The sequence below is a fragment of the Bicyclus anynana genome, chromosome 6 (genome assembly GCF_947172395.1).
Source record: "Bicyclus anynana chromosome 6, ilBicAnyn1.1, whole genome shotgun sequence".
NCBI lineage: Eukaryota > Metazoa > Arthropoda > Insecta > Lepidoptera > Nymphalidae > Bicyclus > Bicyclus anynana.
The window spans coordinates 7,830,604-7,843,648 of record NC_069088.1 but is presented as its reverse complement, the minus strand read 5'-3'; the positions used below and the strand labels follow the sequence as shown (position 1 = coordinate 7,843,648).

Below are 13,045 nucleotides of genomic sequence, written 5' to 3'. Positions count from 1 at the left end.
ATAGGGTACGTAGTAAGAAGGATGAGCATAATACGCCAATTATAGTAGAAACCTCCTCCACCATTTTAAAAACTGATTTCTTAAAAATGAGTAAAGCATTTAATTACAAACATAAAACGAAACTTGCGGCCAAACATGCTGGGTGTCACTCGAAACAGGATGTACCAATTTATGTCTCTGAACAATTGACTGCCAAAGGATCCCGCTTGTATTTCCTGGCGCGAGATCTAGTCAAGGCCAAGAAATATAAATTCTGTTGGACTGCCTATGGGAAAGTTTACCTTAGGAAGGAAGAAAATACCCAGATCATTTTGATTAAGTCTGAAGCTCAAATTCACCAGTTGACACAAGGTGCATGACTAGAAGACCTTTTCAAATATAGTAGTAATCTATTTCTATTCTTCGCGCTAAGTGTAAAAAATTATTATTTTATAAAACTTATGTATTTTTTAGTTTGTACTCTTACAATATTTTTGCACAATACAACATACACTTCCTCAAGTTATAGAAACACACACACAAGCACACATCATAACAAAATAATTATATACACACCTCGAATTCTTTCTATGTTGCATATACATATGTCACCCATACTCGTTGCCGAAATAAATTGTTTTATTTTAACACATATAATTAATAAAACTAAGCCTACATTAAAAGATAACACTTTATTTTACAAATTTGCTTTACATATTACGGAATATATTAGGTCTAATTATCTAATTCATGCATATAATATAAAATACCCCCTCAGTGTCAATAATGCTTCAAAATATGGATAATTCTCTTATCACTCAGAACGAAATAGACGATATGGAAATCGGACATGCCATTAGTTGTGATATCGATGACGTAGCCAAACTTCTACCTGTTAAACAGAACGACCTAACCATTATTTCGCAAAATATTAGAAGTATTTACAGTAACATGGAGGATCTCAATTTAAATTTTAAGTTACTAACATTTGTCCCAGATTTAATTATTCTTACCGAATGTAGAATTAACCTTACCAAACCTATCCCCAATATTACGAATTACACAACACACCACACAACGCATCATATTAATCAGAACGACGGGGTAGTTGTGTACATTAAAAATGATTTAGCAATCAAATCGGTTAAAGAAATCAAATTGCAGCATGCATCGTGTGTTCAAATTATCACAAATAGTAGTGTAATTCTAGGTATTTATCGTTCCCCTTCCAACTGTAATGCTGAACCTTTTATTAATTCACTTAATTTGCATTTGGAATCTTTAAAATCTAGCAAAACAATCATCTTAACTGGTGATATTAACATAAATATATTAAATAAAGATAATGAACAAATGTACGAGCATAATAACAAACTTAATTACCTTAACATGCTATCCTTACACGGCATCATGCCTGGTCACATCTTACCGACTAGAGAAAATAACTGCCTAGACCACTTTATGATTAAACTTGACAAAAATAAATTATCTGCTAAAATTGCAGTCTTAAATACTACTATTACAGACCACTCCATGATTTTGCTCAACCTTACTTCGCTGTTGCCTTATTTTAAGTCAAAGAAAGTGACTAAAATAGTGACGGATTTTGATTCAGCACTACTAAGTTTGGCACAGAATAATCTGTCAGAGCTGCTTTTCTGCTATGACCCGCAACTAGTAACTGATAAATTATTTAACTACTTGTCCGAAGCGCTGAATGAAAACTCGCGCATAGTGAAGATACCTAGCAACAAACGCATAATCAAACCATGGATCACTATCGGAATTCTAAAGTGCATAAGAAATAGAAATAAAATGCAAAGAAAGTTAAAATTAGATCCTAAAAATGAAATTCTAAGAATAAGTTACAGACGATATAGAAATTTCTGTAAAAATTTAATTATAAAACTAAAACGTTCTTATGACAAAAAACAATTAGAGATGTCACTTAAAAATTCTAAAATTTTATGGCAAAATATAAAATCAGTAACTAATATGAATCACTCAAATTCTGACAATTCTAACTTACTAAACACAAAGTCTTCTCCATTAGAATCAATCAATTATGTAAACCATTATTTTGCTAATATAGGGAAAAAGCTAGCTGAGGATATTAACTATAGGCAGGAACCATTTGAAACTCGAAATTTAAATTATAAGACCCAATTAAATTCTTTTGTCTTGTTAGAAACTAACATTGAAGAAGTAAATGACATACTAATGAATCTTAAATCAAACAGTTCCCCGGGTTGGGATAATATACCATCCAGCTTTTTAAAATTGGCTAGAGACCATGTTGTTCCAATTATTTGTCATTTAATAAACTTATGTTTTAACAAAGGCGTATTTCCCGCGGCGCTCAAGAGGTCTAACATAATTCCAATATACAAGAGTGGAGACAAAGATGACATCAATAACTATCGTCCCATATCAGTTTTGCCATCAATTTCGAAAATAATGGAAAAAATAATGAATTCGCGGTTATTAAATTACTTGGAAAAATTCCACCTTCTATCAGATTCACAGTATGGGTTTAGGCACGGTAGATCCACAGATGACGCTGTCACAGCTCTTACCTCCTTTGTGGATCAACAAATCAACAGCAAAAAAAAGTGCTTAGCTACATTTCTAGATCTAAGAAAAGCTTTTGACACAGTTTCTGTCCCCATTCTTGTAAGGAAGTTGGAAAATCTTGGAATTAGAGATGTTTCGCTTGCTCTTTTCAAAGACTACCTTACTGGTCGCACACAGAGAGTAAAAATTGGTAAATATATTAGCCAAGACCTTAATATATCTTACGGTGTTCCACAAGGCAGCGTCTTGGGTCCAACGCTGTTTTTAATCTATATAAATGAACTGTGTGATTTAAAAATTCCAAATGCTAAAATTTTTTCGTATGCAGATGATACGGCCATAGTTTTTTATGATTCTACCTGGGAAAAAGTCAAGATTTTAACGGAACGAGGACTTTCATATATTGCTTGGTGGTTAAGTAATAACCTGCTAACCCTAAATACTCTCAAAACAAACTTCATGTGTTTCTCAATATACAATCGGACTCAACCAAATAACGAATACAGCATAGTATTACATTCGTCTAATTGTAATAGTAGCTGCAGCGATGAATGTTCCATTATTAGTAGGGTTAAATCGACCAAGTACCTAGGTGTTACGATAGACCAGAGGCTATCTTGGCATGACCAAATAGATGTTATTAGTGGCAGATTAAGGAAACTGATCTGGATTTTTAAGATGTTAAGACACATAGCCTCTAACGTCCTGCTTAATAGAATTTATATTGCTTTGGCTCAATCTGTGATAAGCTATTGCCTTCCAATTTGGGGTGGGGCAGTCAAGACTAAGTTTATTGAAATAGAAAGAGCACAAAGATTGCTACTAAAGGTCATGTACTTTAAGCCATATAGGTTCCCTACGAGCGCACTTTACTCTTCAAGTGGAATTCTGACTGTAAGACAGCTATATATTTTACAGACAATTCTAAAAGTACATAAATCCCTAAAATATGTGCCTGTTAATAAAAACAAAAGGAGGAATGTTAATGTTATTAATGTATCAGCTGTAAAAACCTCGTTTTCTCAGAATCAGTATCGGGTAAAATCAGCAAACCTGTATAATAAAATTAACGAAACGCTTAATATTTACCCAACTAAGTTTCACGAAATAAAAATTACACTTACAAACTGGCTAAAAACAAAAAGTTATGAAGAAACAGAATCACTATTAATAAATAAACTCAAATTTACGTAGACATAAATTTAATACACCTTTACACTCACTTACGACACACATCCACATGCACACTCACGCACGCACACACACACACACACACACACACACACACACATACACACACACACACACACACACACACACACACACGCACACGCACACATCACACTCACGCACACACATTTGTGATAACTGTGAGTAATTATAATTGTTAAGAAAAAACTATTTGTTAATTTAGTAATTTTAATACCTCTGTTATAGAAGAGCGAGGCCTCCTAACACGGGTTATTATATACCTACAAGGAGGTTTCAGCCCCTATTTGTTAAAACTGAATATTACTAAGAAATAAACGATTATTATTATTATTATTATTAATTAATTCGGACGGATGCCTAGGTATTTAAATATGATAATTATTATATTTGAGGGAAAATTTAATGGGGAAATACTTTGTTTCTAATCATATACCTAAAAGATTAGGTAACTATATCCAGCATACATACCTTTTCAGTGTACCTACATACATATATATGTATGTAGGTCTATATATGTATGTAGGCTACATACATATATATGTATGAAATTTCTATAGGAAAATTACTGATTCAATTTTGAATAGTGCCGATTCGTTATTGGTCCTGACGAAAAGTTACATTTTGCAAGAACAAGAAAACCATTTTGTGAGAGTACTATTCGAAAGAACATAATTGTTTTTTATAGGTATAGTTTTTTTATTTTAATTATTATTTTATTTGCGGTTAGGATTAATTGGAAGAGGCGTATGTCAAACCACAATCGATTTGAATTTTGACAATAATCTGATAGCACATAACGGTCTCGGATGGCCTCTACTGTTAAAAGTGGTCAAAGGGAATGAGGCCCTCATGAAGTTGAGAATTCCGGTGAAGAACCAGCGTACCTGTACTGTCACTGATCCTTCTGGGGTTCGATTTGATGTGACAAAACCTCCAAATACTAGGTAAGAGAGACTGTTACGTACTTACCTATTACTAATCTATTTAAACTTTTTTATTTGGTAGGTAGTTATTTTAGCACAATTATAAGTAACCCCTCGTATCTTCAACGCAGCCTCGATCGTTTGGTCTACTAAAACCTTACCGATGGTAGCGTTTCTTGAAGGTAGTTAAGTCAACATTATACGGTAGGTATCAATACTGAAACTACCCCAAGGCCACACCAGGTCGTGTGCGGCCTCTGACGGCACTTTTTAGTCGATGGAAAATGATTTTTTAATTAGGTATTTTAAGGAAGATTTGTAATAATTTGTTTTATTTTTTTAATTAAAACGAGTAAGTATATTACAAATTTAATACTCATAATGTTGATGATAAATATTAATACATTTGACTTAAAATAAAAGGTACCAGAAATGGGGTGATAAATGTGGAATTCGGGTAAAAAACGTTAAAGAAATCGATAGAGGAAGATGGCGTCTTAGTGCTTCTGGAGAAAACGACTCCGTTGTGGGATGGATCGAGTTGAATATTTTAGGTAGGTAAGAGTATTTGCCATATATTTTCAGTAGGTACTTGTGACTAATATTCCCGTTCCACTCTTATAGGCCGTAGGTACAGACTACTTTAGTATTTTAGTCGAGTACGAACAATTTTTGGGCGGTAAATCCAAAAATTGTTCGTACTCGACTAAAATACTAAAGTAGTCTAAACTAGGCCTTATTTCCGTTTCACAATAATTACCTAAAATGGTCGGAATACCTGCCTTAGGGTTAGTATCACGATAGCCGAGCTGAAGGGTTGAACTCATGATTTCTCGGCGTGAGTTCGGCCCCTTCACCGTATATTGAGACTTTACAAGTAAGAGCACGGGCACACGAGCGGTGCGGCGCCGCAACGTTGTTATGTCGCAGCGGCGTCGTAGCATCGTTGGGCAGTCTGTAAATTCTTGTGGAGTTGTGACGCATAGACAACTGAGCGGTGCCGCTCCGACGTCGCAATGCATTCACCCCTCCCCGCCTCGTCTCGGTGGTTGCAAGTCCGGTGCGACGCCGGAGCGCGTCGTGTGTGAGAGAAGCAAAAAATTGGACATGTCTTAGTGAGACGTTTATTCCTCTAGGTATCAAGTACCATCGTGACGTCACAAAATGGACGACAGCGTTTTTGACGTGTGGATTTTTTTTTATTTATAAGTTTTATAAAAACACCTTAAGTTATATTAATTAATATCAATATATTTCAGACCCTTCCATGTACTGTACGAAATTAATATTGTTTATATTAAATTTGATAATATTCAACTACCCTATTTGTACTATGTACCTATACCTACTGTATGTATAGTTAGGTATTTATAATTTTATTTAAGTTGGTATCTATAGCTGATTGTTTTCTAGAGGTAACATCACCCGACGCAGAACAGCCAATATCGCTTCAAGATGGAGAAACTCACACTAAAGTGGCGTTGTCAACCATAGACAATGCGTATTGCGTAGTCGCCAAGCCTTTCGCAGAGAGCTCCTTAGTCTCTGGCCAATGCAGCGTTACCCTCGATAGAACTACTAGAGCTGTTCAAGGGAATTGGCAAGTGTTACTCGGTTTGCCGGGAAGAGTTTCCGAGGTACATACAAAAAGGCATGTAACGGTTCAAAGTGAGTATGATTTATCTATTTATGAGTAGGTACGCTTGCCGACCGCTTATCTTCTTTTTTTCTGATTGTGTATATTTTGCTTTTGGCTTCTAATGGCGACTGCAAGTAGGTCTACCTCGGGAGGTTTGGGCGGTTTGGGCGCTTTTTCATATAGCCTTAATGGCTGTATGAAAAATGTATCTAAAAGTGTCTCCTGTGAGACTCCTTGAGCGTCGACTTAGAAATACATTCGGGCCGATGGAATTTTTGGGCTGCCTCTCTACCTCTTGTCTACCTCTTGTCTGCCCTTCTGTCGTATCGTAAACCATATCATTATTACCGTATTTTAACGAGCCCATGGCCAGGCCAGCCACTTAATAGGAGAGGGCATACGGAATTTAAACCTATCATGCTGCGGTGAAGGTTGGCAAGTTTTGAAGAAGAAATCACTATCAGATTTTAGCTGATATCAGACGATAATGACCGGGACGACATAACGTGCTCAAAGCATGGGGGTGGAATACTACCAACTTTCCTGGCTGAAATTTCTTAGAAGAAAGAAATTCTCAGTAAGTATTTCGTTACCCAAACCAAGATCTCATGATGCGAAGCCACTAACCACTAGGCCAACGAGGTGGTATCAACTCCTGCACCCTTGTGGGCCAAGTCAACGAGGCAGTATCAACCCCTGCCCTGAACCCCTGCGAGTGAGGCCAATGAGGCATATCAAACACTGCACCCCTGCGGGCAAGGCCAACGAGGCAATATCAATCCTTGCACCCCTGCACACGAAGACTGATTTACCTATTTTCGCCATATTATAAGTGTCTACGGTTTTGAAACAATGTTTATTATTTTTAGCTGAACGATTAGACGTCGGATACGTGCACGACGCGACAGACAAGCTACACATATATTGTAACATTCTGCATTCTAACAAAGAGATTACTTTCTGTCGATTTCAGAGGACTTCCGATACGTACGGCTATAATGTTATCGACGGCCTTAGCGATGGCAGTTACAGGTGAATTTTTAGTATTTTATTTTTCATTAAACAAATATTGCCTATCAATACTCTTTTCTTTCAACTTTCATTTTCCCCTCAAACTTTTTTTTTAATCAAAAATGTTACAAAATGTCTTTCTCCACAAGAAAGACATTTTGTAGAGACTTCTAAACTGAACATAACATAGGACTGTTATGTTCAGTTTAGAAGTCTCTACAAAATGGCTTACTTACTAATTTATGTAAGGTAACTATATCGAGTACCTGTAGATATAATTAGATAGTCTAGAGAACCCTTTTGTATCGTTAAGTATAAAGTTTTATTAACTGCGACAGTTTTATGTTGCGACTGATATATTTAAAATTAGCTAGATTAAGCTTTAAAGTTTAAGAGCTTTTTAAGAGTTGAAATTTATGCTTTGGACGAGGACAATTTTATGAGCACTAAATGACTGTTGTTGAAACAACAATAATAATTTTGATTACGGAATGGATTTTTAGTTATTTTACTGGGAAATATTTCATAGATATACCTACTTTTCCATTATTTAGGTACGTACAATTTGTAAGAATTTTGGTTGTGTGAACATTATAGTCAATTGCGTTCCATTTATATCCTCCATCATAATAATCACCAATCCGAAAAGCTTTGGTCTGACTTGTTCATAACTTGTTGTTGTGTAGCGTTCCGGTACGATGTCGTGTAGGAACCGAAAGGGGTATGGATTTTCATCCTCCTCGTAACAAGTTAGCCCGCTTCCATCTTTGATTGCATTTTGACTTACCATCAGGTGAAATTGTATTCAAGGGCTAACTAGTAAAGAATAAAAAAATAGTTCTTTACTTAAGATTAAATTCCACGAAGGCAATATTCGCTAAGAGCCCGCAAAAATGATTCAACTCCGGAGAACATTGTTAGGTACCTAGCTAAAATAAAGATCTTAGTTAAGCGCGAGCTTATCCCAGTTGTTTTAACTTTTAACTAGTAGGTACATTAAGTTTTCTACAGTTCTAATTTGTTGAAATTGTAGTTATTATGGAGATGGCTTCCTGCTAAAACAATGTGGAATAACCATAGAGAAACCATCATCTAAAGACTACTCAACATGGCGGTGCTCAGTTGGTGTTCATATCAAAGTTGGGAACGTTATGCAGCAGCAACCTCCCATGCAGGCTTTGATAAGCGTCGCATCGAGTCACAAGTGTGAGTCGTTCAATATTATAACAATTCGTCGTATCTATAACTCGGAAACATCGAGTCATATCAACAGTAAAATTATTGAAGACGACTTAAATGTCAAAAAATTCGCACTACAAAAGATAGAAAGGAAAGAAGAAAGGTACCTACCCACCTATTCCTATTATTTCGCACACATCATCTCCATATTCCGATTACTATATATTTTTTTCAAAATTGTTTTGCCTAAAGCTTTGCCAATCACTGGCTTAGTGAACCCTGTTACCAGCCCCAGAGGGTATTAATAAAATCAGTCACATGTATCAAAAGAGTAACGGAAAAAATAATTACAGAAACTTTACTCGTAAATATACCTACTTGAAATAAACGATTCGGACTGTATTTGATTTATATTACACAAACTAGCTGTGTCCCACGGTTTCTACCCGCCAAAATGACGAAGTATTTATTTTTAACTACAAGCTTCAAAAAAAATTGTAGGTTCTAAATTCAGCACGTGTTTTTTATTTTTTTTTTCTAAATGTTTATTCTCATAGCCCATTAAAAATGATAGTTAAATTTGTTGAACTTTACCAATGTGTTCAATCTTATTTCGAAGAACTTTGTTTCAAATCAATTTACTAGTAAAAGAGTAAAAAGAACACATTTACACACAAACTTTCTCTTTTATAATGTTAGTGTGAATAATGTGATGCGATTAGTAGGATTAAATTATTCTAACAGTTATTTTAAATTACCAAATACCCAACCACCCGAGGATCCGTCTGTGTGAATGTTTATGACAAATCTCACGGGAACCAAGATTTTAATCCAGAGTGAAATCGGATTAGAAACCATAGCGTAAAGGAGGAACAAACATACTTAACTTTCACACACACAGAAACTTTCGACTTTATAATATTAGTATAATTATTTGTAGCATTAAGAGATTTCGATAAAAATGAAGATACATTAAGAAAGGTATTCGTCCAAAAAGACTCGCCGTTTACAATCACATGCAACGCGGGAGTTTCACTGAGATACTGTTGGTTTCAACATCCGAATGGTACCCAGTTCACGCCTGTACCACTAACACATGAAGATCAATTATTCTGGTAAGTGACCATTTTAATTTCTCTAACTATCTATACTTATGATAAAAGTAAGAAAGGCCGGAAAAGTGAGGAAACTGAGGAAGGTAGAAGGTCCAAAAATATGTATATTTTTTTATTTTTGTCTGTCGGTTTTTTTACCGGAAATCACGCTGAAACTACTGAATGAATTCAAATGAAACTTGGCACGATTTAAGACCATAGTACGAAGTAGGTTATACTTTTTGTTGCGAAAATCAAATCAGAAGGAAGCGAAATAGGGATCAAAAGTTTGTTTGGAAAGTCCTTCATTCTTTAACTTAAATTTGTAAACATTTGTATATGTACTACCAGAAATATACTAAAAGTAATGTAATTCAAAATTTATCAAAATTCTACCCTTGTAAAGTTAAAAAGGGGTTGAAGTTTTTTCAATATTCGTTCACGTTATGAGTTAAGTATATTTTTGTAAAATGATTAGTGGACTATTTATTATATAAAAACGCGAACACACACGCGGAAATATAAATAAAAGGGGGTGAAATGTTATTGGTTATATGTCTATTATTATTAGTTTTCATAATAATAGACATCTTATTTTTCGTATTTAGGTACACCGGAAAAGGTCTCGATGTTGGTGATTGTGGTATAACATTTTTACATTCAAACATCACTGACGATGGTAAATGGTCATGTTTCATGGGTCCTAGATTAAAGAAAGGAATCGAAGCCAAAGACGAAGTTGAAGTCAGAGTTACCGGTCCATTGGCTGCAAACCTGAGAGAGGTTCCAGCGAATATTGGGAAAAACACAACTTTGTATTGTCATACATCGAATGGAAGGAGACCATTACAATACTGCAGGTTTCTGTCACCGAAATTTGTGGGTATGAACGTAGACTCTTCCGTGAATAAGGAAAAGTGAGTAAGAAGCTCTTATATTGATGTTTTTGCTTAAGTGTTAATGCTGTGCCTAATGCTTATTCTATAAAAGAATCCCTATTCATGTGAATCACGAATAAATTACAAAATTTAAAATTTATCATATAAAATTATGAAATCAGTTACTAAATTACTTTATATTATACAACAAAAAATGATAATACTAGATAATTAATTTTTAAGTTCTTCCCCGATCGATCGATATCGATCGATTTAATCGTCTAACTTTGACTACGTCAAAAAAACGTTTGACTACGTCAAAAAAAGCAAGATTATAGATATGACGTATGCTTACATCTTGAACTACCATCTCAATAAAATATTAAAAAGAAAACAACGCTAACTATTTATTAGTGTTTTTAGAGTCCCGTAGTCCACAAGGAACCCTTATAGTTTCGCCATGTCCGTCTGTCTGTCCGTCCGTCCGTTTAGCGCAGAGTACTACTAAAAAGCTGTTTTTTATTACTAAACAGCTAAAAATATTTTTACTCGTTTATTTCATAGTGTGGGGGATCTGTTTGCAAAATATTAAGGTTTTATGAGCTAAATTTTTTGTTAGAGTCAAGTGTCGCCCCCCCCCCCCCCCCCTCTACCAGCTAAACGATTGTTTATGGATCGGTGAAAAATTCACAGAAGTAGGAAATATAATAAAATTAGAAGAAAAACTAAAACAGCTAATAACTCTAGAGCCTGTTAGAACTAGAAAGCTAAAATTTGGCATGGGTACGTATTATAATTACTCGTACGTCTATAAAGTGGTAAAACGAAAATTTAGAAAATATTTTTTTGGGGTTCTTGCCCATTCATGCAAAGTGAGAATTATTTTTTCATTTATTCCATGGTGAGGGGTATTGTTATCGGTATTTTTGTACATTAAGTAAGGGTTTAAAGTACTAACTTAATCTACGGAACCCTAAAAAGCGCGTGGCCGGCAAGCACATTGATGTCAATATTTGATTTATAGCTGTCATTTATTTCTTTTTAGCGCAATATTGAATCGCTTCTACTTTACCCCTGAACGGCATCTGGACTTCGGGGATTGTTCCCTCAGTATTACATCTGTCCAGGAGGAAGATATAGGTGTTTGGACTTGTGCTGCTGTTGTTGATAACGAGATATTGGAGTCGAGTGACACCATACGAGTTTTTATTGGTGGTGAGTTGAATAGCCTTAGTTTTTTTAATAAGCTGCTTAAGAGGACCGTAAATCTGGGGGATTAGTAACTTGAATGTTTCCAGTTTTTGCGATAGTTTAAATATTTAAGTTTGAACGGTAGAATAATTTTTTTTGTTAGGCATTACTTACCTAATGTTTTTTAATTAATATTATCTTTTTACAAGTTAGAATTTGATTACATTCTCACCGGATGGTAAGTGATGATGCAATCTTAGATGGAAGCGGGCTTACTTGTTAGAAAGAGAATGAATATTCACACCCCTTTACTCAACGTACTCAACGTACTGAAACGCTTCATCGTTTGGCGGTAAGTCTTTTCCGGTAGGGTGGTAACTAGCCAGGGTCGAAGCCTCCTACCAGCTAGACTACCAATTAAGAAAACTTCAATCGGCCCATCCGGGGTTGAACCCAGAACCTCCATCTTCACTAAAAATAGTAAAACCACCACTCATACCACTGCGCCACGGAGGCCGTCAAAAATCTACCAATCTAGTTACTCAGGATTTTATCTACTCGTACTTACTCAATCAAGCGAGCGACTCAAGCGAGTCGCAGGGATTCGCTGGATGCAGATCTTATCGTGTTGTTTGGAAGTCCCTAAAGCCTATTTCCTGCAGTGGACGTCCATCAGCTGATATGACGATGATGAGGACTTACTCAATTGATTCTGTTTCTGAATAGCTTTCATTGTTTTAACTTTTCACATGTATTATTGTAGAGACAGACAAACGTCCTCGATTGCAAGCTGGAATTATCGGAGGGAGCGTTGGGGTCTCATTCTTAGTGGTGGTCCTCATCGGTTATGTGACTTACAAACGTGGTTGGATACAGCATCTACTAAGTCTTCGTAACAGAACTCATACTGTGGTATCTGAAGACATTACACTGCCTTCTAGAAGCTCTGCACCAGGAAGCATTAGTAGTGATGCATCAACTCCAAGAAGTGTTAGTAGTAGTGGGAGTACTATTGACTTTTCAGACGTAAATCTCCGGCTTGATCAAAACAACTGAATGGCTTTTATTTTATGGATTATTGTGTCTAAAATACATATATTTATAAAATCATCAGTACGTATATCTAATACCTTTAAACTGGGAATTCCTGTCTTCTAATCTATATATTAAGTGAATTTCTGGAACGGCTCCCAGGATTTTTATGAAATTATATTTAGGGGTTTTGGGAGCGATAAATCGATCAGCTATGTTTCCTTTATAGAAACCCTTCAAAAAAAAAATACTGAGCAAAGTTCCCAGTAACCAGGTACTACTTATTATTATATAAAGGTGCTTATTTAACCAGAAAATATAAAAGAAATATTG

General features: G+C 35.4%; 1 protein-coding gene across 1 annotated transcript; it reads left to right on the top strand.

Moving 5' to 3' along the window:
• The first annotated feature begins 1,368 nt into the window (after nucleotides 1-1,368).
• LOC112051475 (uncharacterized) lies at nucleotides 1,369-13,016 on the top strand. The gene is made up of 10 exons (XM_052882191.1): nucleotides 1,369-2,743; nucleotides 4,493-4,709; nucleotides 5,112-5,242; nucleotides 6,102-6,356; nucleotides 7,197-7,359; nucleotides 8,372-8,544; nucleotides 9,458-9,632; nucleotides 10,220-10,528; nucleotides 11,535-11,704; nucleotides 12,444-13,016. Exons 1-10 carry the CDS (start codon nucleotides 1,369-1,371, stop codon nucleotides 12,734-12,736), a joined length of 3,261 nt encoding a protein of 1,086 aa, XP_052738151.1. The 3' UTR covers nucleotides 12,737-13,016.
• The last annotated feature ends 29 nt before the right edge of the window (nucleotides 13,017-13,045 follow it).

Excerpts from the sequence above, each read along its gene's own strand:
- LOC112051475 (XM_052882191.1), top strand. The coding sequence starts at position 1,369 with ATGCTATCCTTACACGGCATCATGCCTGGTCACATCTTACCGACTAGA. Across the intron at positions 8,545-9,457 it reads CGTCGCATCGAGTCACAAGT|CATTAAGAGATTTCGATAAA; the intron begins GTGAGTCGTTCA and ends AATTATTTGTAG. Across the intron at positions 11,705-12,443 it reads CATACGAGTTTTTATTGGTG|AGACAGACAAACGTCCTCGA; the intron begins GTGAGTTGAATA and ends GTATTATTGTAG.